The sequence below is a fragment of the Chlorocebus sabaeus genome, chromosome 10, assembly GCF_047675955.1.
Source record: "Chlorocebus sabaeus isolate Y175 chromosome 10, mChlSab1.0.hap1, whole genome shotgun sequence".
NCBI lineage: Eukaryota > Metazoa > Chordata > Mammalia > Primates > Cercopithecidae > Chlorocebus > Chlorocebus sabaeus.
The window spans coordinates 129,230,409-129,250,767 of NC_132913.1; the positions used below are offsets into that span (position 1 = coordinate 129,230,409).

A 20,359-nucleotide genomic window follows, 5' to 3' on the forward strand; every position below is an offset into this window, starting at 1 on the left:
CCTTCCGGAGCTCCCATTGGCCGGCATCAACAGCGCGCACCGTGATTGGCTCGCATTTCCCGGCCTCAGCCGGATTCGAAGGGATTGGCCGGGGCTGGGGCGAGGGCGACGCGCTGTGGGACCGCCACTCGCGCCTGCGCCCTGGGCCGTGCCGTCACTGGAGCGGCGTTCTGGGCTTCCGGGGCGGAAACCGGTGCCCCTTGTCCCGTGCGGGCCTCCGTCCTCGGGCTAGCAGAGCCTTTCGCTTCGGGAGAGCCGGTGACGCCGCGCGGGCTGGATGGCTGCAGACGCTGGGTCAGGGCGCGGACGAGGGGAGGGCAGGGTCGGAGGGGCTCCCGGGCGCTGCCCGGGCAGCGTCGGCTCTCGTTGGCTCCTGGCTGCGCGCAGCGGGCCCGACTCTCACGGCCCTGCGGTGCCCGCTGCACGCGCGAGGGCTCCGGTCCCGCGGCGCGCGAGACGCACGAGCGAGATGCCTCCCGAAGCGCGGGCCCAGTGCCCAGGCTCAGCCGGGGCGCCTCCCAGAGCTCACCTGGAGCCCACCCCGACTGCGTTCTGGAAACGCTGTGTTTGACAGCAGGGGCAGGATAGGGGGCTGTGTAGACACTGGCTACCTGGCAGTTGTAGTAAAACCGTGGGGTTGATAAATGTTCACCATTGTTCCTGAAGCGCAAAACTGCAGGGCTCTGAAAAGTCCGTGTGTGTGTTTGTGTTGTTGTTTTGTTGTTTTTTGTTGTTGTTTTGTTTGAGACGGAGTCTCGCTCTGCCGCCCAGGCTGGAGTGCAGTGGCGCGATCTCGGCTCACTGCAACCTCCGCCTCCCCGGTTCAAGCCATTCTCCTGCCTCAGCCTCCCGAGTAGCTGGGACTGCAGGTGGCCGCCACCACACCCGGCTAATTTTGTGTATTTGTAGTAGAGGCGGGATTTCACCGTGTTAGCCAGGATGGTCTCGATCTCCTGACCTCGTGATCCTCCGCCTCAGCCTCCCAGAGTGCTGGGATTACAGGCGTGAGCCACCGCGCCAGGCCGAAAAGTCCGTTTTAAAAGTTGATGTATACAAATTATAGCACGGAGAGAGAACGGGCAAGTTGTTTCCTCTTTCCGTGCCTCCAACTCCTCTGAAATGTGGGTCATGATGATAAGAGGAAAAACTGTCTCTGCTATAGAGAGGTGGAAAAAGTCCCGCGAAGTGTCCCTGGCATCTAGGAAGCGCTCAGTCGCGTTTGCTGTTTATCTTAGGGATATCTGGCTGCCTGGATATTTCTCAGATGAGACTTTTTGTTATTTTAGATACCTAAATTACTATTTTTATGTGCCAAATTGTCAGTTGTCAGCTAGACCTCACTTTCTGCTTAGCAGAAGAAAAGGTAGGAACTGCATTTACCAGAATCATCTGTGTAGCTCTGTATTACAGTCTGCCAGAGAGAGGCACTCATACCTTTGGAGGCGATTATTCTTGGGAGGCAATCTCAGCCAGAAATATAGATGAAATTCAAGGCTGTTTGCTAATGAGCTTTTGAGAACCACCTGCCTCACTGATGTAGACCAAGAAATTGCTGGTAGCTTTCTAGTGTTAAGTTTGCATTGGCTTCGCCATGAGCTCTTGAGACCTCCACCCACTTCAGTGCTTTGGGCTGAGGTCATTGGCAACAATTTCCCTGACTTTGCTCCCAGCCTTTGTGTAAGCCCGCGATTCCATTATCCCTGCATACCTAGAGTAGCTTTGTGTAAGCCTGCGATTCCATTATCACTGCATACCTAGAGTAGCTTTGTGTTTTCCGGTAGCTGAACCCTGCCCAATTCAGTTTGGGGTTCTGGAAGGATGTGGGTTATATTATTATTACCAGTTATGCCCTTTTTTCCTTTTTAATTTACTTTTATTTTTATTTTTTTTGAGATGGAGTCCTGCTCTGTCGCCCAGGCTGGAGTGCAGTGGCGCAATCTCGGTTCACTGCAACCTCCACCTGCCGGGTTCAAGCGATTCTCCTGCCTCAGCCTCCTGAGTAGCTGGGATTATAGGTGCCTGCCACCACCCGCCCGGCTAATTTTTGTATTTTTAATTTATTTTTTAATTTAATTTTTTTTTTTTTTGAAACGGAGTTTCTCTCTTGTGGCCCAGAATGGAGTGCAATGGCATGATCTCGGCTCACTGCAACCTCCACCTCCCGGGTTCAGCCTATTCTGCCTCAACTCCCAAGTAGCTGAGATTACAGGCGCCTGCCACCACGCCCAGCTAATTATTGTATTTTTAGTAGAGATGGGGTTTCACCATGTTTGCCAGGCTGGTCTCGAACTCCTGACCTCGGGTGATCCACCCACATCAGCCTCCCTAAGTATTGGGATTACAGACGTGAACCACCGCACCTGGCCTGCCCTTCCTTGACGTCCGGCTTAGCTGTGAGACTTCCAAATGGTGATGTAAAGTAGTCTGCTGTCATGTGCCCCGTTCAGGCAGAAGCTCTAAAAGGTGTTTTGTGGTTTAGTCCCTCCCTTTCTGCCCCCAGCATGAACACAGCATGTGCACAGTGAGAGCTGATTTTTCACCCCAGATCCTGTAACAAAGGCACGTGAAGTACAGCTGTCAGCAAGAAGTAAGCCATTGTGATTTCGAGTCACTGAGACTTCGGGATCCTTTGTTACCACAGCACAACCTAGCGAACGCTTACAAGTACTAAGAATGGTACTTCTTATTCTCTTACATAGATAATCAAAGTAATATCCCTTTTTTCTGATTGATACCTCCTTATAAAATGCCATCTTGTTGCCCTCCAAAGGATGAAGGGGATTGTAGTAAGGAAGACCACCTTCCTGGGGCTGGGCGAGGCTGCAGTACTGCCTCTCGTCAGGTCCAGGAGGACTCAGCAGGCTGATGAGGAGGAACACAGGGCATCCGTGTTGGTGCATGCATGGCTTTCCTGGCTCCCCTGGGATGGGAGGAAGGTGAGGATGGAGGGAATCTGGCTGGCTGGGCCTTGTGTACTGGGGAGTGGAGGACCCTTTTGACTGCAGGGATTGCTGAAGCACATGAGCATCTTGAAGTGTGTTAATAAGATACAAGAAACGCTTTTGCCTATTCCAGCATGGTGTACCTCTCGTAGGATGCTTTTTAGCACAGGTAGTGGAATACCAGCCAGCCCACTGTGGCTCAGAGCATTAAGGTATTCAATCATCTGACATTACATGAAGTCCAGTGTTAGGCAGGAGCTCTGTGACTCAGGACATCAGGTTGGTCCACATCCTAGCAGTTCTCTTGGTGTTCCTGCCTGATCACAGGATGACCGCCACACCCCGGCCTGCTGACCTCAGTCCTGGCGTGGGCGTAAGAGGGTCTATGTGGCTGAGAATCCAGTGTCCTTCGTACTGCCACGCTGACAGCCTCAGCCTGATTTCCAGCACTGTCTGTCCTGGAGCAATGGGTGTGAGAGGCACTCCATAAGACCCTGGAGGCCCGATAGGCGAGTAGATCCACTTCATGGGTGAAATGTGGGTGCTGGGTCTGTGTGGTCAGAGATAATGGGTGAAATGGAGTTGGCCACAGGCTGATAATTGCAGAAAGATGCAGGTGGACACGTGGGTTCATTAGGTTCTCTGCTTGCTTTTTTTTTTTTTCCTCCAGACAGAGCCTCGGTCTGGGGACATTTGGATTGGGATGGGGGTGCTAACAGCATCTAGTGGGTATAGGCCAGGGATGCTGGGTAAACATCCTATGAAGCATGATGTGGCCCCACACAGTGAAATGTCATCAGACCCAAAGTGTCCCTTGTGCCAAGGTTGAGAAACTTCCTCTAAGCAGACCGCAGCAGGCACGAGAGGGGCAGTAAGGGAGCCATCTCTCTGGCAGTTTCTTTTTGTTTTTTTTCCAGACGGAGTTTTGCTCTTGTTGCCCAGACTGGAGTGCAATGATGCAATCTCGGCTCAATGCAAACTCTGCCTCCCAGGTTCAAGGGATTCTCCTGCCTCAGCCTCCCAAGTTGCTGAGATTACAGGTGCCACCACCACGCCCAGCTAATTTTGTCTTTTCGGTAGAGATGGGGTTTCACCATGTTGGCCAGGCTGGTCTGGAACTCCTGACCTCAGGTGATCCCCCTGCCTCGGCCTCCTAAATTTAGTATTGGGATTACAGGCGTGAGCCACTGCGCCTGACCCTCTCTGGCGGTTTCTAAAATAGGGTCCCTTCAAAAGGGTTTGCCAGTTTTGTGTGTGTGAATGAAAGAAGACAAATTGGTCTCTGGGAGAGTTATATTTAATGTATGATATGTGAGGGCCAATAAGCCTTAATAATAAATATTTTTTTTAGACAAAATACATGAAGACCAGTTTCTACATAGAGAATCAGTAAAAGATGGCCGGGCGCGGTGGCTCACGCCTGTAATCCCAGCACTTTGGGAGGCCGAGGCGGGCGGATCACGAGGTCAGCAGATCGAGACCATCCTGGCTAACATGGTGAAACCCCGTCTCTACTAAAAGTACAAAAAATTAGCCAGGTATGGTGGCGGCGCCTGTAGTCCCAGCTACTGGAGAGGCTGAGGCAGGAGAATGGCGTGAACCCGGGAGGCGGAGCTTACAGTGAGCCAAGATCATACCGCTGCACTCCAGCCTGGGCCACAGAGCGAGACTCTGTCTCAAAAGAAAAAAAAAGAGTCAGTAAAAGATATAAAGCGGAAAAGGATGGAAGAACTACAAATAGGCAACAAATATGTTTAAAAAATGTTTAGCTTCACTTAAAATGAAATAAATATGATTAAGACATTTAAGGTTGGCTTCCCCCCCCACCCATGAGTTTAGCGAAGGTTAAAAATTTTAAAAGCCTGATGAAATCTAGGGTTGGCCGAAGTATGGAAAACACAACCAGTGGCCATGCCGCTTGGTGTAACCTTCCCTTTGGGCAATTCATTTAAAAGTATCAGCCCTTAAAATGTGCAATACTAGGCCAGGCACGGTGGCTCATGCCTGTAATCCCAGCACTTTGGGAGGTCGAAGTGGGTGGATCATGAGGTCAGGAGTTCGAGACCAGCCTGGCCAACATAGTGAAACCCATCTAATAAAAATACAAAAAAAATTAGGCTTGGTGGCGGGTGCCTGTAATGCCAGCTACTCGGGAGGCTGAGGCAGGAGAATCACTTGAATCTGGCAGGCAGAGGTTGCAGTGAGCTGAGATTGCGCCACTGCACTCCAGCTTGGGCAAAACAGTCTCTGTCTCAAAAAAAAAAAAAAAAAAGCAATACTCTCTGAGCCTGCAGTACTGTTTCTTTCTTTTCTCTTTTTTTTTGTTTTGAGAGGCGCCCGGCCCTACCAGTTCTTTAGAAAAAATTATTAGAAATGTACTGCAGGCCAGGCGAGATGGCTCACGCCTGTAATCCCAGCACTTTGGGAGGCCAAGGCAGGTGGATCACGAGGTCAAGAGATCAAGACCATCCTGGCTAACATGGTAAAACCCTGTCTCTACTAAAAATACAGTAAATTATGTGAGGCTGAGGCAGGAGAATCGCTTGAACCCAGGAGGTAGAGATTGCAGTGAGCTGAGATCATGCCACTGCACTCCAGCCTGGCAACAGAATGAGACTCCATTGCCAAAAAAAAAAAAAAAAAGGACTGGTGAGACAATGTGATATCCTTGCTCCTCCTCCCATTGTTCGGTGGTGGTATAATGTTTCTCCCATTCAATCTGGGTTGGCCCCAGTGACTTGCTTGACCAATAGAATGTAGTGAGGTGATGTCTTGGGGCTACCAAAGTGAGGTCACCCAGGCGACTTCCATCCCAGCCTCCTGGGACATAGACCTGCTGCTGCCGAGACTGCTGTGCTGGAGAGGCCACATGTGGGTGTTCTGGCCCACGGTGCCAGCTGACGTCAGCCTTCTAGCCACCCCGGTGATCTCTGTTCTGTCACACTGGACAGGATTACCCAGTGGAGCTGCTGAAATTCCTGGCACACTGTCACACGTAACAAAATGGTTCTGGGCCGGGCATGGTGGCTCACACCTGTAATCTCAGCATTTTGGGAGGCCGAGGTGGGTGGATCACGAGGTCAGGAGTTCAAGACCAGCCTGGCCAATTCGGTGAAAGCCCATCTCTACTAAAAATACAAAAAGTATCTAGGCGTGGTAGCACACGCCTGTAGTCCCACCTACTCAGGAGGCTGAGGCAGCAGAATTGCTTGAACCCAGGAGGTGGAGGTTGCAGTGAGCCGAGATCGTGCCACTGCAGTCCAGCCTATGTGACAGAGCAAGGTTCTGTCTGGAAAAAAAAAAAAAAAAAAAGGTTATTTTAAACCACTAAGTTTTCAGGAGTCTGTAAGGCGGTGACACATAATGGTGGCAGATACATGCAGTTATATGAATAGCCATGTTCATTAGAGCATGATTTATGATACTGAAAGATTGGGGACATCTGTAAGGAGTTTGTTGAAGTCTGATACACCACTACAATAAAATAAATCTAGTCAATGGGACAAAGGAGGGTGAGTAAAGCAGGGCCAGATGTTCACAAGGAATATTCAGCTAAAAATGTAAGTCAGGCGTGTGCAGCAGCTCACACCTATAGTCCCAGCATTTGCGAAGGCCAAGGCAAGAGGATTGCTTGAGCCCAGCAGGTCAAGCTGCAGTGAACTATGATCACACCACTGCACTCCAGCCTGGGTGACAATGTGAGAGCCTGTCTCAAAAAACAAAACAGGCTGGGCTCGGTGGCTCACACCTGTAATCCCACCACTTTGGAAGGCCAAGATGGGCAGATCATGAGGTGAGGAGTTCGAGACTAGCCTGGCCCCACGTAGTGAAACCCCGTCTCTACTAAAAATACAAAAAATTAGCTGGGTGTGGCGGTGGGCGCCTGTAATCTTAGCTACTCAGGAGGCCAAGGCCGGGGAATCGCTTGAACCTGGGAGGTGGAGGTCGTAGCAAGCTGTGATCTTGCTGCTGCACTCCAGCCGGGGTGACAGTGCAATATTCCATCTCAAAAACAACCTACAAACAACAAAATGAAAAGTAAGTAGTAGAAAAATGGTACTGTGACTCAATAAAAGAACAACCCAATGAAAAAATGGGCAAAAGTGCTGGGCACGGTGGTTCATGTCTGTAATCCCAGCACTTGGGGAGGCTGAGGCTGGAATAGTGCTTGAACCCAGGAGTTGGAGACCAGCCTGGGCAACGTAGATATCCCAACTCTACAGAAAAATTTAAAAATCAGCCAGGTGTCATAGTGCGTGCTTATAGTCCCAGATATTCAGGGCTGAGGCAACAGGTCCTTTGAACCCAGGAGGTGGCGGCTGCATGAGCCATGATTGTGCCACTGCACTTCAGCCTGGGTGACAGAGCGAGACCCTGACTCTAAAAATAATAATAACAACGGAGGCTGGGCGTGGTGGCTCACGCCTGTAATCCCAGCACTTTGGGAGGCTGAGGCCGGCAGATCACGGGTCAAGGAATAGAGACCATCCTGGCAAACGTGGCAAAACCCTGTCTCTACTAAAAATACAAAAATTAGCTGGGCATGGTGGCAGGCACCTGTAATCCCAGCTACTTGGGAGGGAGAGGCAGGAGAATCGCTTTAACCCGGGAGGCAGAGGTTGCAGTGAGCTGAGATTGCACCATTGCACTCTAGCTTGGGTGACAGAGCGAGAGACTGTGTTTCAAAATAATAGTAATAATAATAATATAATAACCAAAAATTGGAAACAACCAAGATGCTCTTTGATAAGTACATGGGTAAACTGTGGAACATCCAGACATTGGAATATTTTTCAAATTAAACATGAACTAGCTATTAAGCCACGGAAAGGCATGCTGGGGCCTTAAATGCACATTGCTGAGTGAAAGGAGCCATCCTGAAAGGGCTCACACTGTATGATTCCAATTACACGACATTCTGGGAAAAGCAAACTATGGAAACAGTAAAATGATCAGTGGTTGCCAGGGGCTTCAGGGGAGGGGGAGAGGGATGAATAGGGAAGCGCAGGGGATTTTTAGGGCCATAAGACTATACTGTATGACATGTAATGGGGGCAGCTGACATCATACGTTTGTCAAAACTTGTAAGAATGCATCAGGCACCGGGCGCGGTGGCTCATGCCCATAATCCCGGCATTTTGGAAGGCCGAGGCTGGTGGATCACCTAAGATTAGGAGTTTGAAACCAGCCTGGCCAACAGGGCGAAACCTCATCTCTACTTAAAACACAAAACTTAGCCAGGCGTGGTGGTGCCTGCCTGTAGTCCCAGCTACTTGGGAGGCCGAGGCAGGAGAATTGCTTGAACCCAGAAGACGGAGGTTGTAGTAAGCCAAGATTGCACCACTGCACTCCAGCCTGGGCAAAGAAGCCAGACTCCATCTCTAAACACATTAAATAAATAAATAAATCACAAGGCAGAATGAACTCATGGAAATAATGATAGACTTTGGCTAATAATTATCAATATTGTTTCATCAGTTGTAACAAATGTAACACATTAATGCAAAATGTTTATAATAGAGGAATCTGTGTGTGTGTGTGTGTGTGGCAGGGGAGTATATGAGAACTCTACGTTCTGTTCAATTTTTCCATAAACCTAAAACTGATGGAAAAATAGTCTATAATTAAATGAAGCCAGTAAGGATGCACTCAAACTGCTAACAATAGGACTGAAAGGTGAAAAAGGCAATCACAGTCCTGCCCCCTGGGGAGGTGGGAAGCTACAAGTTCCTGTATGGTTTGATTTTTTTGTTTTTGAGACGGAGTCTTGCTCTTGTTGCCCAGGCTGGAATGCAATGGCACAATCTCGGCTCACCACAACCTCCACCTCCTGGGTTCAAGCGATTCTCCTGCCTCACCCTCCCAAGTAGCTATTACAGGCAGCTGCCGCCACACCAGCTAATTTTGTGTTTTTATTAGAGATGGGGTTTCTCCATATTAGTCAGGCTGGTCTCGAACTCCCGACCTCAGGTGATCCACCCACCTCGGCCTCCCAAAGTGCTGGGATTACAGGCGTGAGCCACCACACCCGGTCAATTTTTTTTGTTTGTTTTTTGTTTTTCTTTTTTTTGAGGAGTTTCGCTCTTGTTGCCCAGGCTGGAGTGTAATGGCCTGACCTCAGCTCACTGCAACCTCCACCTCCCAAGTTCAAACGATTCTCCTTCCTAAGGCTCCCAAGCAGCTGAGATTGCAGGCATGTGCCACCACACCCGGCTAATTTTGTATTTTTATTAGAGACGGGGTTTCTCCACGTTGCTCAGGCTGGCCTCAAACTCCTGACCTCAGGTGCTCTGCCCACCTCGTCCTCCCAAAGTGCTGGGATTACAGGCATGAGCCACCGCGCACCAAGCATTTTTGTTTTTTTTTTGAGGCGGAGTCTTACTCTGTCACCCAGGCCGGAGTGCAGTGGCGTGATCTCGGCTCACTGCAACCTCCGCCTCCCGGGTTCATGTCATTCTCCTGCCTCAGCATCCTGAGTAGCTGGGACTACAGGCGTCTGCCACCACGCCCAGCTAATTTTTTTGTATTTTTAGTAGAGACGGGGTTTCACCATGTTAGCCAGGATGCTCTCCATCTCCTGACCTCATGATCCGCCTGCCTTGGCCTCCCAAAGTGCTGGGATTACAGGCATGAGTTGCCACACCCGGCCTTCTGGCTCTGTTGTCCAGGATGGAGTGCAGTGGCACGCTGCAACCTCTGCCTTCTGGGCTGGTTCAAACAATTCTTGTGCCTCAGCTTCCCAAGTAGCTGGGACTACAGGCACCTGCCACCAAGCTTGGCTAATTTTTTTTGTATTTTTAGTAGAGACGAGGTTTCACCATGTTGGTCAGGCTGGTCTCCAACTCCTGATCTCAGGTGATCCGCCTGCCTCGGCCTCCCGAAATGCTGGGATTACGGGTGTAAGCCACCATGCCCGGCCTGCATTTTTATAATGAACATAATAGTGGCAACAACATTGTTTCTGGTTTTCAGTATTTGACTGGGGTTTAGGGAAGAGTTCACCAAGGGGGGCATAACTTGTTTTTTTAGATGGGAGTCTCTGTCACCCAGGCAAGAGTGCAGTGGTTTGATCATGACTCATTGCAGCCTAGACCTCCTGGGCTCAAGCCATCCTCCCACCTCAGCCTCTCATGGTGATCATACAGATTTGAGTCACAGCACCTGTCTTACTCTTTAAAAATGCAGTTTAAATAATGAAAGTACTGCTCCTGGCTGGGCGCGGTGGCTCAAGCCTGTAATCCCAGTACTTTGGGAGGCCGAGACGGGCGGATCACAAGGTCAGGAGATCAAGACCGTCCTGGCTAACACAGTGAAACCCCATCTCTACTAAAAAATACAAAAAACTAGCTGGGCGTGGTGGTGGGTGCCTGTGGTCCCAGCTACTCGGGAGGCTGAGGCAGGAGAATGGCGTGAACCTGGGAGGCGGAGCTTGCAGTGAGTTGAGATCCGGCCACTGCACTCCAGCCTGGGCGACGAAAAAAAAAGTACTGCTCCTTTGATCAGGTTATGCTAATTTGTGTGACCAGCAATGCTGCATCTCTGAAGTCAAGGATGTGGCTGGGGGTGGGGCGGGGGGTTCTGGGGCCTCTACACTTTCCATCTAGTGGTCATCAGTTCTCGGGGCTTGGGGAGCCTTTCGGACGTTCTCTTGAGATCACAGGGAATAGAGACAGGACTGGGAAGTGACACACACTTCACCCATTAAAGACCTGCCAGAGATGAGTTGGAGTCCCAGCTTGGGGGTGTCCAGCGGTGAGGTGGGAAGAGGAGAAACATGGGTACTGGTGAACACTGCATGATGATGCTACACAAAATTAGGAGGCAGAGAAGAATCCCCCCAAAGACTAATATTTAAACATTTTTAATTATTTTATTTTATTTTTTAAGATGGAGTCTCGCTCTGTCACCCAGGCTAGAGTGCAGTGGCACGATCTCAGCTCACTGCAACCTCCACGTACCGGGTTCAAGTGATTCTCCTTCCTCAGCCTCCTGAGTAGCTGGGATTACAGGCACCAGCCATTATGTCCAGCTAAGTTTTGTATTTTTTTTCTGTGACGGAGTCTCGCTCTGTCGCCCAGGCTGGAGTACAGTGGCGCAATCTCGGCTCACTGCAAGCTCCGCCTCCCAGGTTCACACCATTCTCCTGCCTCAGCCTGCCGAGTAGCTGGGACTATAGGCGCCCCCCACCACACCTGGCTACTTTTTTTTTTTTTAGTAGAGATGGGGTTTCACCGTGTTAGCCAAGATGGTCTCGATCTCCTGACCTCGTGATGCGCCCGCCTGGGCCTCCCAAAGTGCTGGGATTACAGGTGTGAGCCACCGTGCCTGGCCAGTTTTGTATTTTTAGTAGAAATAGGGTTTTGCCACGTTAGCCAGGCTGGTCTCGAATTCTTGACCTCGTGATCCACGGGGTTTCACCGTGTTAGCCAGGATGGTCTCGGTCTCCTGACCTCGTGATCTGCCCGCCTCATCCTCCCCAAGTGCTGGGATTACAGGCGTGAGCCACCGCGCCTGCCCAATTTTGTTTTACTTTTGAGATGGAGTCTTGCTCTGCCACCCATGCTGGAGTGCAGTGGTGCAATCTCGACTCACTGCAACCTCCGCCTCCCAGGCTCAAGCGATTCTCCCGCTTCAGCCTCCCTAGTAGCTGGGATTACAGGCACCTGCCACCATGCTTGGCTAATTTTTGTATTATTATTATTTTGAGACGGAGTCTTGCGCTTGTCACCCAAGCTGCAGTGCAGTGACGTGATCTCGTTTCACTGCAACTGCCACCTCCCAAGTTCAAGTAATTTTCCTGCCTCAGTCTCTGAGCAGCTGGGATTACAGGTGCCCGCCACCACGCTCCAGTAATTTTTGTATTTTTAGTAGAGACATGGTTTCACCACGTTGGCTAGGCTGGTCTCAAATTCCTGCCCTCAAGTGATCTGCCCGCCTCGGCCTCCCAAAGTGGTGGGATTACAGGCGCGAGCCACCGCGCCAAGTTCTAAACATATTTTAATTATGTTTCTCCAGTATTTTTTTTTTCTTTAAAAAAATTTTTTTGGAGACAGAGTCTTGCTCTGTCGGCCAGGCTGGAGTGCAGACGTGATCTCCGCTCACTACCACCTCTGCCTCCAGGGCTCAGCCTCCGGGGTAGCTGGGACTACAGGCGTGCACCACCAACGCCCGGCTAATTTTTTTTTTTGTATTTTTAATAGCCTCGGGGTTTCGCCACGTTGGCCAGGCTGGTCTCAAACTCCTGGCCTCAAGTGATCCGCCCGCGTTGGCCTCCCAAAGTGATGGGATTACAGGCGTGACACAGCGTGCCGGCCTTCTCCATTATTTTTGCATGCATCTTACTGCACACCTTTGCACGCCATCTTATTAACTATACCATACTGCTTGCACGTGCCTTTTCGGCCAAGGCATCCATATGGTGCGGGTGCTGCCTGCCTCGACAGGTGGCAGCAAAGGAGCTGGTGCCCTCACTGGTGCTGGGCGGGGCGGTCGCTTTCCTCTGAGGGAAGGGGCGGCCTTGCCCGGGGAGGGCGCCAGGGTCCAGGCCCTGAGGGAGGGGGCAGCTCGCTCCGGCCACGCGGTGCCGGCCCTCGGCTCAGGCCGGGCTGAGGCCCCGGAGGCTCGGGGTCCGGAGGGAAGGCGCTGAGCCAGACAGGCCCCAAGGAGCCTTCGGGAAGGTGGGGCCTCGTGGCGGCCTGTCCGGGATCCCGGCCGGGAGCAGCGCCGTCAGGACGTGCGCGAGGTCTCCGGGGCCACGTGTTGGCGTCTGGTGGCCCTGGGGTCGCTGGCAGGTGCGGAGGGGAGACGCCCACCTGGGTGCCTTGGGCCGTACGGCAGGCGGCGGGGCTGGGAACCCCTGCTTCTCCTCGGCCTCCGATCTGCTGCGGCCGTGGGTCCAGCTCGCTGCACGACGCCGCCACCACAACCTCCGCCCGGGCCCCGCAGCCCGCCGCCCGCCGGAAGCCTAGGGGCGTGTCAGGCCCCGCCCCCGACCGCGGCCAATCAGCGCGCGCGACTCATGAATAGTGAGCGCGCTGGCACCGCCCCGCCCCCGCCTCCCGCGGCACCGCCCGCCCGCGCAGACCCCGAGCGCGGCCGCGGACGAAGATGGCGACCGCCATGTACTTGGAGCACTATCTCGACAGTAAGCGCGCCCCGCGGGCCCCGCGCCCGCCGCCCACGCGGAGCTCCCAGTGCCGCAGCCCCCCGCGCGCCGGGCACCTCATGCAGACCCCGTGGGCTCGGGAGGGTGGCGGGCGCTGCCGGGTGCGACTTGGGGCGCGCGGACGGGGCGGGGCAGGGCCGCAAGAGAGGGGAGGGCGCGGGGGGCGGGCGCGAGGGGTCCCGCCGGCTCGGCCGCGCCAATTCCAGGTGCGTCACGGCGGGGCGGGGCCGGGTGGGGCGGGGCTTGCGGACTCGTCCCGCCCATAGCTTAGGTCCCGCCCCCACCCAGGCCCCGCTTCGTCTCCGGCCCCGGCCCCGCCCGTTCCCGGCCCCGCCCGTCCCGTCCGGTCTGCAGGTCGAGCTGACGCCCGCTGCGGGGCTCCGGGTCTTGGGGGCTCCGGGGTTTGGGCCCCCGCCTGGCTGTGCGCCGGCCTCTTGTGTGACCGCGGTTGGGGAGGGCGTGCGGGCCACGGGGCGTCTCTCCCCGGCCCTGGGGACTGCGGCCTGGAGACGGGGAGGGCGGCGCCGAGTCGGCCCTGGTGGGCGGGCGGTGCTGTGTCCAGGTGGCAGCAGGTCGGCGCCCCCAGCGGCTGAGCGATGGTGTTTTCCCTCACTTTACAGACCAGGGAAGGCCCAGCGCTGCCCAGCAGACTGCTCAGGGTCCCCCGCTCGTAGAGGGGCAGAGCCCACGCGGGACCCCTGACGTCGGCCCGGGCTGGGCACAGCTTTGGGTCGCGGTGTTTGGGGTTGTGCTTGGTGACTCTGGAGGGCCCTTATGTGGGCGCTGCACTGGGGATCGTCATGGTCTTCGGCCTGGCACTCGCCCAGGGGCTGAGACAGTGGCGAGTGAGCCGTGGCCTGGAGTTGGAGACCCCTGCCCTAGAGGGACGCCCTGTTCTGCCCATGTGCTCTGCTGTCTCGTGGGGGTCCGAGTAGTGGGGGGTTCCCCGGGTAGAAGAGTCAAACCGGGGAGCACGCTGGAGGGGAAGCCTTCTCCATCCTGGTGCCCAGCCAGTGGGCTGGCCTCCCAACGAGGGTTGACTGTGTGTGTGCCTGGGAGGCTGTGCCTCTGTCCTCTAGGGGAGCTGGGAAAACATTGGGGCTGGAAGCATCAGATGCATAAGATAGTGTTAGGTTTAAAATGATTGCCTGGTAACTGTGAACAGCAGATGGGAGGGTGGCCAAGACCGGAAGAGGCAGCCCCCCTCAGGAGCCTGTGTCAGCTCTGCAGGGGCAGAGGTTGGCCTGCTCTAGGGGGTATCAGTGCAGACTAGAAAACACCACGGGGGTCTTCCTGGCAGACTGTCGGGGATGATTGCGATAGCCACAGGGACTATTTAAGTAAAATTAAAAATTGAATAGCGGGCCAGGCGCGGTGGCTCAAGCCTGTAATCCCAGCACTTTGGGAGGCCGAGGCGAGGCGGGCGGATCACAAGGTCAGGAGATCCAGACCATCCTGGCTAACACCGTGAAACCCCGTGAAACCCCGTCTCTACTAAAAAAATACAAAAAACTAGCCGGGCGTGGTGGCGGGCGCCTGTAGTCCCAGCTACTTGGGAGGCTGAGGCAGGAGAATGGCGTGAACCCGGGGGGGCGGAGCTTGCAGTGAGCCGAGATCGCGCCACTGCACTCCAGCCTGGGGCACAGAACAAGACTCCGTCTCAGAAAAAAAAAAAAAAAAATTGAATAGCGTTAGTTCCATTTCCAGTGCTCAGTAGCTCCGGATGGCCACCACTGTCTTGGGCAGCTCAGAGAGAGAGCATTTCTTTTCTTTTTTCTTTTTTTTTTGAAATCGAGTCTCACCCTGTTGCCCAGGCTGCAGGATGTGATCTCAGCGCACTGCAACCTCCGCCTCCTGGGTTCAAGCAGTTCTCATGCCCTAGCCTCTCGAGTAGCTGGGACTGTAGGTGTGCACCACCATGCCCAGATAATTTTTGTATTTTTAGTAGAGACGGGGTTTCACCATGTTGGCCAGGCTGGTCTTGAACTCCTGACCTCAAGTGACTTGCCTGCGTCGGCCTCCTAAAGTGCTGGGATTACAGGCGTGAGCCACTGCGCCCGGCCGAGAGAGAAAACATTTCTATCCTTGCATAAAGTCGCGTGGACAGCGTGGCTACACTGCTTGATGCACTGGATTTCTGGGTAAAGTCGGGGAAGATCAAGGAGGACCCAGGGTATTTTGGCTTGAGCCTTGGAGGATGCTGCTCCTTGAGGTGGGGTAGCCTAGAGGGTGGGGCCAGGTGGCCTCCTCTGCCTCTGCTGTTGGTTTCCAAGTTTCCCTCTCCCTTCTTTGACTTCTGACAGCTTTTGAAGTGTGTTAGCCTCTTGTCAGCACTATTTGGTACCTAAGTTAAAAAATGATATCTCAATCCTGGCACTCCCCAAACCCTAACAGAAACAGAAGACAGAGTGGGCTTGTCATTTTTAACTTTAAGTATAAAACTTTTGGCCAGGCCTGGTGGCTCACGCCTGTAATCCCAGCACTTTGAGAGGCTGAGGTGGGCAGATCACTTGAGGTCAGGAGTTTGAGACAAGCCTGGCCAACCTGGTGAAACCCCATCTCTACTAAAAATACAAAAATTAGCCAGGCATGGTGGCATGTACCTGTAATCCCAGCTACTCAGGAGGCTGAGGCGTGAGAATCACTTGAACCCGGGAGGTGTAGGTTGCAGTGAGCCGAGATTGCACCACTGCACTCCAGCCTGGGCAACAAGAGCAAAGTTTTGTCTCAAAAAAAGAAAAAAAGACAAAACAACCTTTGAAGGTGAATTTTTGTCCTGCTACTGAGAGGTACATGACTTCCATGTTTTCGTGTTTCAGGTATCGAGAACCTTCCCTGCGAACTTCAGAGGAACTTCCAGCTGATGCGAGAGCTGGACCAGAGGACAGAAGGTGGGTTTAGGCCTCTCAGTACAACCAGAACTGGGTTCTGACAGCTGGGAGCCAGCAGCTACTGAAGGCTGGGGGCAGAGGGTTTTGAGGGGACCCAGGTTAGTGGGGCATTGGCCTAGCCCTGGGCTGTGGGTATCACCCAGTGTCTTGCAGTAGGTGTTGATACTTTCAAAGCCACATTTAGTTTCTTGGGTTCTTACACATTGTTTTTTTTTTTTTTTTTTTTTTTTTTTTTTTTGAGATGGAGTCTCGCTCTGTCGCCCGGTCTGGAGTGCAGTGGCCGGATCTCAGCTCACTGCAAGCTCCGCCTCCCGGATTTACGCCATTCTCCTGCCTCAGCCTCCCGAGTAGCTGGGACTACAGGCGACCACCACCACGCCCGGCTAGTTTTTTGTGTTTTTAGTAGAGACGGGGTTTCACCGTGTTAGCCAGGATGGTCTCGATCTCCTGACCTCGTGATCCGCCCGTCTCGGCCTCCCAAAGTGCTGGAATTACAGGCTTGAGCCACCGCGCCCGGCCTGTTTTTTTTTTTTTTTTTTTTGAGATGGAGTCTTGCTCTGTTGCCCAGGCTGGAGTGCAGTGGCCAGATCTCGGCTCACTGCAAGCTCCGCCTCCCGGGTTCACGCCATTCTCCTGCCTCAGCCTCCCGAGTAGCTGGGACTACAGGCACCCGCCACCTCGCCCGGCTAGTTTTTTGTAATATTTAGTAGAGACGGGGTTTCACCGTGTTAGCCAGGATGGTCTCGATCTCCTGACCTCGTGATCCACCCGTCTCCGCCTCCCAAAGTGCTGGGATTACAGGCTTGAGCCACCGCGCCCGGCCGGGTTCTTACACATCTTTATATCATGCTCTTATAACCATCACCCTTTCCAATCAAAATATTTATTGCCATTTTTTTTCTTTTATAAATTTTCAATTTTCAGAGTATGTAGTGTGTGCATTGTTTTAAAAGTTTGGTAGTATTTTTTGGCCTTTTGGTGTTTAACTCCGGTTTGTTTTTTTTTTTTGAGACGGAGTCTCTCTTTGTCGCCCCGGCCGGAGTGCAGTGGCGTGATCTCAGCTCACTGCAAGCTCCGCCTCCTGGGTTCACACCATTCTCCTGCGTCAGCCTCCTGAGTAGCTGGGACTACAAGTGCCTGCCACCATGCCCGACTAATTTTTCTTTTTTTTTGTATTTTTAGTAGAGATGGGGTTTCACTCTATTAGCCAGGATGGTCTTGATCTCCTGACCTCGTGATCTGCCTGCCTTGGCCTCTCAAAGTACTGGGATTACAAGCGTGAGCCACCATGGCTGGCCCTCACTACATTTCTCTTTTTTTTTTTTTTTTTTTTTTTGAGAGAGTCTTACTCTGTTGCCCAGGCTGGAGTGCAGTGGCACGATCTTGGCTCACTGCAACCTCCACCTCCCACATTCAAGTGATTCGCCTGCCTCAGCCTCCCGAGTAGCTGGGACTACAGGCACATGCCACCACACCTGGCTAATTTTTTGTATTTTTAGTAGAGACAGGGTTTCACCATGTTCACCATGTTAGCCAGGATGGTCTTGATATCCTGACCTCATGATCCGCCTGCCTTGGCCTCCCAAAGTGCTGGGATTACAGGCATGAGCCACCACGCCCGGCCCTTAAACTCCCTATTTCTAAACAACATGTTTTAGTTGTTGTTTCTTATTTTATCTCTTGTCAGTTTTAAACTTTGTTCAGCCATATATGGCACATGCAGCTGTACTTCTCCAGTGGCCCCCACCAGCTCACCTGCCTGCACCTTGCTCCCCCATCTCCTGGCTGTAGTTAGTTGGAATTTGTGGTGAGACCAGTGATGGGACTTCCATTGGGCAGCTGTGTAGGTTTAACCCTGAGCCATGCCACCTGCTGTGCTTATACATTTGACCCCTTTTGAATAAGTCTGCATATTTCTTTTGTTGTTGTTTTTGTTTTGTTTTAGTTTTTTTGGGGACAGAGTCTCGCTGTGTCCCCCAGGCTGGAGTGCAGTGGCTCACTCGGCTCACTGCAAGCTCCGCCTCCCGAGTTCAGGCCACTCTCCTGCCTCAGCCTCCTGAGTAGCTGGGACTACAGGTGCCCGCCACCATGCCCGGCTAATTTTTTTTTGTATTTTTAGTGGAGATGGGGTTTCACCATGTTAGCCAGGATGGTCTGGATCTCCTGACCTCACGATCCACCCGCCTCAGCCTCCCAAAGTGCTGGGATTACAGGCGTGAGCCACCGCGCCCTGCCAACTTTGTGTATTTCTTAGAGTTACTCATTTCCTTGTTTCTTGGCTTTTTTTCCTGCATTCTACCCTCGTCTCCCAGGCTGGGCTTTTCCGTTTGGTCTGAGTGTCAGGCTATCTACCCTGACAGTTCTGTGTGTGTTTTCTTTCCATGGAACCCTCTGTCCTGGAGGCCGTAGTCCTGATTGTTTCTAGGCCTACTGCACACTTTACTCTGAGGTTTTCCTAGGATCTCCTTTCACCCCTCTTCAGTGTGGGACCCTCTTCCCGGAATCTTAAATGTCCTCTTTTTTTTTTACTTGCTCTCCTGTTTTGATAGAGCCTTTCCTCTGGTAGGTTCCTGAAAAAAGGCCCATAGGAAGGTAGATTTTCTTGGCCAGGCACGGTGGCTCACACCTGTAATCCCAGCACTTTGGGAGGCCGAGGCGGGCAGATCACCTGAGGTCAGGAGTTTGAGACCAGCCTGACCAACATGGAGAAACCCCGTCTCTACTAAAAATACAAAATTAGCCAGGTGTGGTGGTGCATGCCTGTAATCCCAGCTAATTGGGAGGCTGAGGCAGGAAAATCACTTGAACCTGGGAGGTGGAGGTTGCGGTGAGCCGAGATCACACCATTGCACTCCAGCCTGGACAACAAGAGCAAAACTACATCTCAAAAAAAAAAGAAAAAAAGGAAGGTAGATTTTCTTGTAACGTAACATGTCTGAAAATGTGTTTGTTCTAGCGTCATACTCAGTTGATAGTTTGGTTGGGTATAGAATCCCAGGTTGGCAATTGTTTTCACTCAGGAAGTTGGCAGCATTGCTGCCTTGTCTCCTAGCTTCCACGTTGCTGCAGAAAATCTGGTGCTGTTTGGATTCTTGGTCCTTTATATGTGTGATCTTTTTTTGTTGTTGTTATTCCTATTCAGAAGCTTTTGAGATGTATCTCTGAAGTTTTAAATTTCATGGTAATGTGTTTTGGTGTGGGAGTCTTTTTTTTTTTTTTTTTGAGATGGAGTTTCACTCTTGTTGCCCAGGCTGAAGTGCAGTGGCGCAATCTCAACTCACCACAACCTCTGCCTCCCGGGTTCAAGCGATTCTTCTGCCTCAGCCTCCCAAGCAGTTGGGATTACAGGCATGCGCCACCATGCCTGACTAATTTTGTATTTTTAGTAGAGACGGGGTTTCTTCATGTTAGTCAGGCTGGTCTCGAACTCCTGACCTCAGGTGATCTGCCCACCTTGGCCTCCCAAAGTGCTGGGATTACAGGCGTGAGCCACCATGCCTGGCCTGAGATTTTTTATGCATTATGCTGGGCACATTTTTTTTTTTTTTTTTTGAGATGGAGTTTTGTTCTTGTTGCCCAGGCTGGAGTGCAATGGCACAATCTCGGCTCACCACAACCTCCACCTCCTGGGTTCAAGCAATTCTGCCTCAGCCTCCTGAGTAGCTGGGATTACAGGCATGTGCCACCACACCCTGCTAATTTTTTGTATTTTAAGTAGACATGAGGTTTCTCCATGTTGGCCAGGCTGGTCTCGAACTCCAGACCTCAGGGGATCTACCTGCCTTAGCCTCCCAAAGTGCTGGGATTACAGCCATGAGCACCGCACCCAGCCTAGGCACATGTTTTGCAAGACTGAGATAACTGTGTTTTTTCGCTTAGGTACAGCATCTTGACTAGGGAATATAGAGAGTTATTTAATTGTGAAATGTAACATATATTCAGAAATGAGGTACAACATTTATAGATTGCTTAACAAATATTACCAGGTGAACCTCTCTGTTTTCTGCTACTGAGATGGAGAAATCAAGCCCTTTAGCACCTGAAGACCTTTGTGACCCTCCTAGTCATGACACCCATCCCTCCAAGGGGTGACCGTCTTGAGTTTGGTGATAGTCACCTTCCACCTTTAACAGTAGTTTTCTTTTTTTTTTTTTTCCTGAAACGGAGTCTCGCTCTGCCATCAGGCTGGAATGCAGTGGCACAATCTCGACTCACTGCAACCTCTGCCTCCTGGGTTTAAGTGATTCTCCTGCCTCAGCCTCCTGAGTAGCTGGGACTATAGGCGCGTAACTCCACGCCCAGCTAATTTTTGTATTTTTAGAAGAGGCGCGGTTTCACCACGTTGGCCAGGATGGTTTCCA

General features: G+C 52.3%; 1 protein-coding gene and 1 long non-coding RNA gene across 7 annotated transcripts in view; one reads left to right on the top strand and one right to left on the bottom strand.

Moving 5' to 3' along the window:
- Nucleotides 1-5,803: 5,803 nt before the first annotated feature.
- On the bottom strand, nt 5,804-12,869 carry LOC140712629 (uncharacterized). Its single transcript, XR_012094363.1, has 3 exons — nt 12,755-12,869; nt 6,874-6,959; nt 5,804-6,231 (listed from the first exon to the last, which is right to left on the bottom strand). It is a non-coding gene; the product is annotated as an uncharacterized lncRNA (long non-coding RNA).
- A 96-nt stretch (nt 12,870-12,965) lies between these two features.
- ING5 (inhibitor of growth family member 5) overlaps nt 12,966-20,359 on the top strand; it is a 28,282-nt gene continuing 20,888 nt past the window's right edge. For 3 of the 6 annotated variants that reach the window (XM_007967005.3, XM_073020234.1, XM_073020235.1), the window contains exons 1-2: nt 12,969-13,086; nt 15,927-15,998. In XM_007967005.3, coding sequence (XP_007965196.1) covers nt 13,050-13,086; nt 15,927-15,998 — 109 coding nt within the window. In that variant the 5' untranslated portion in view covers nt 12,969-13,049. The other 3 variants (XM_007967009.3, XM_007967007.3, XM_007967008.3) reach the window with 3 other exon arrangements.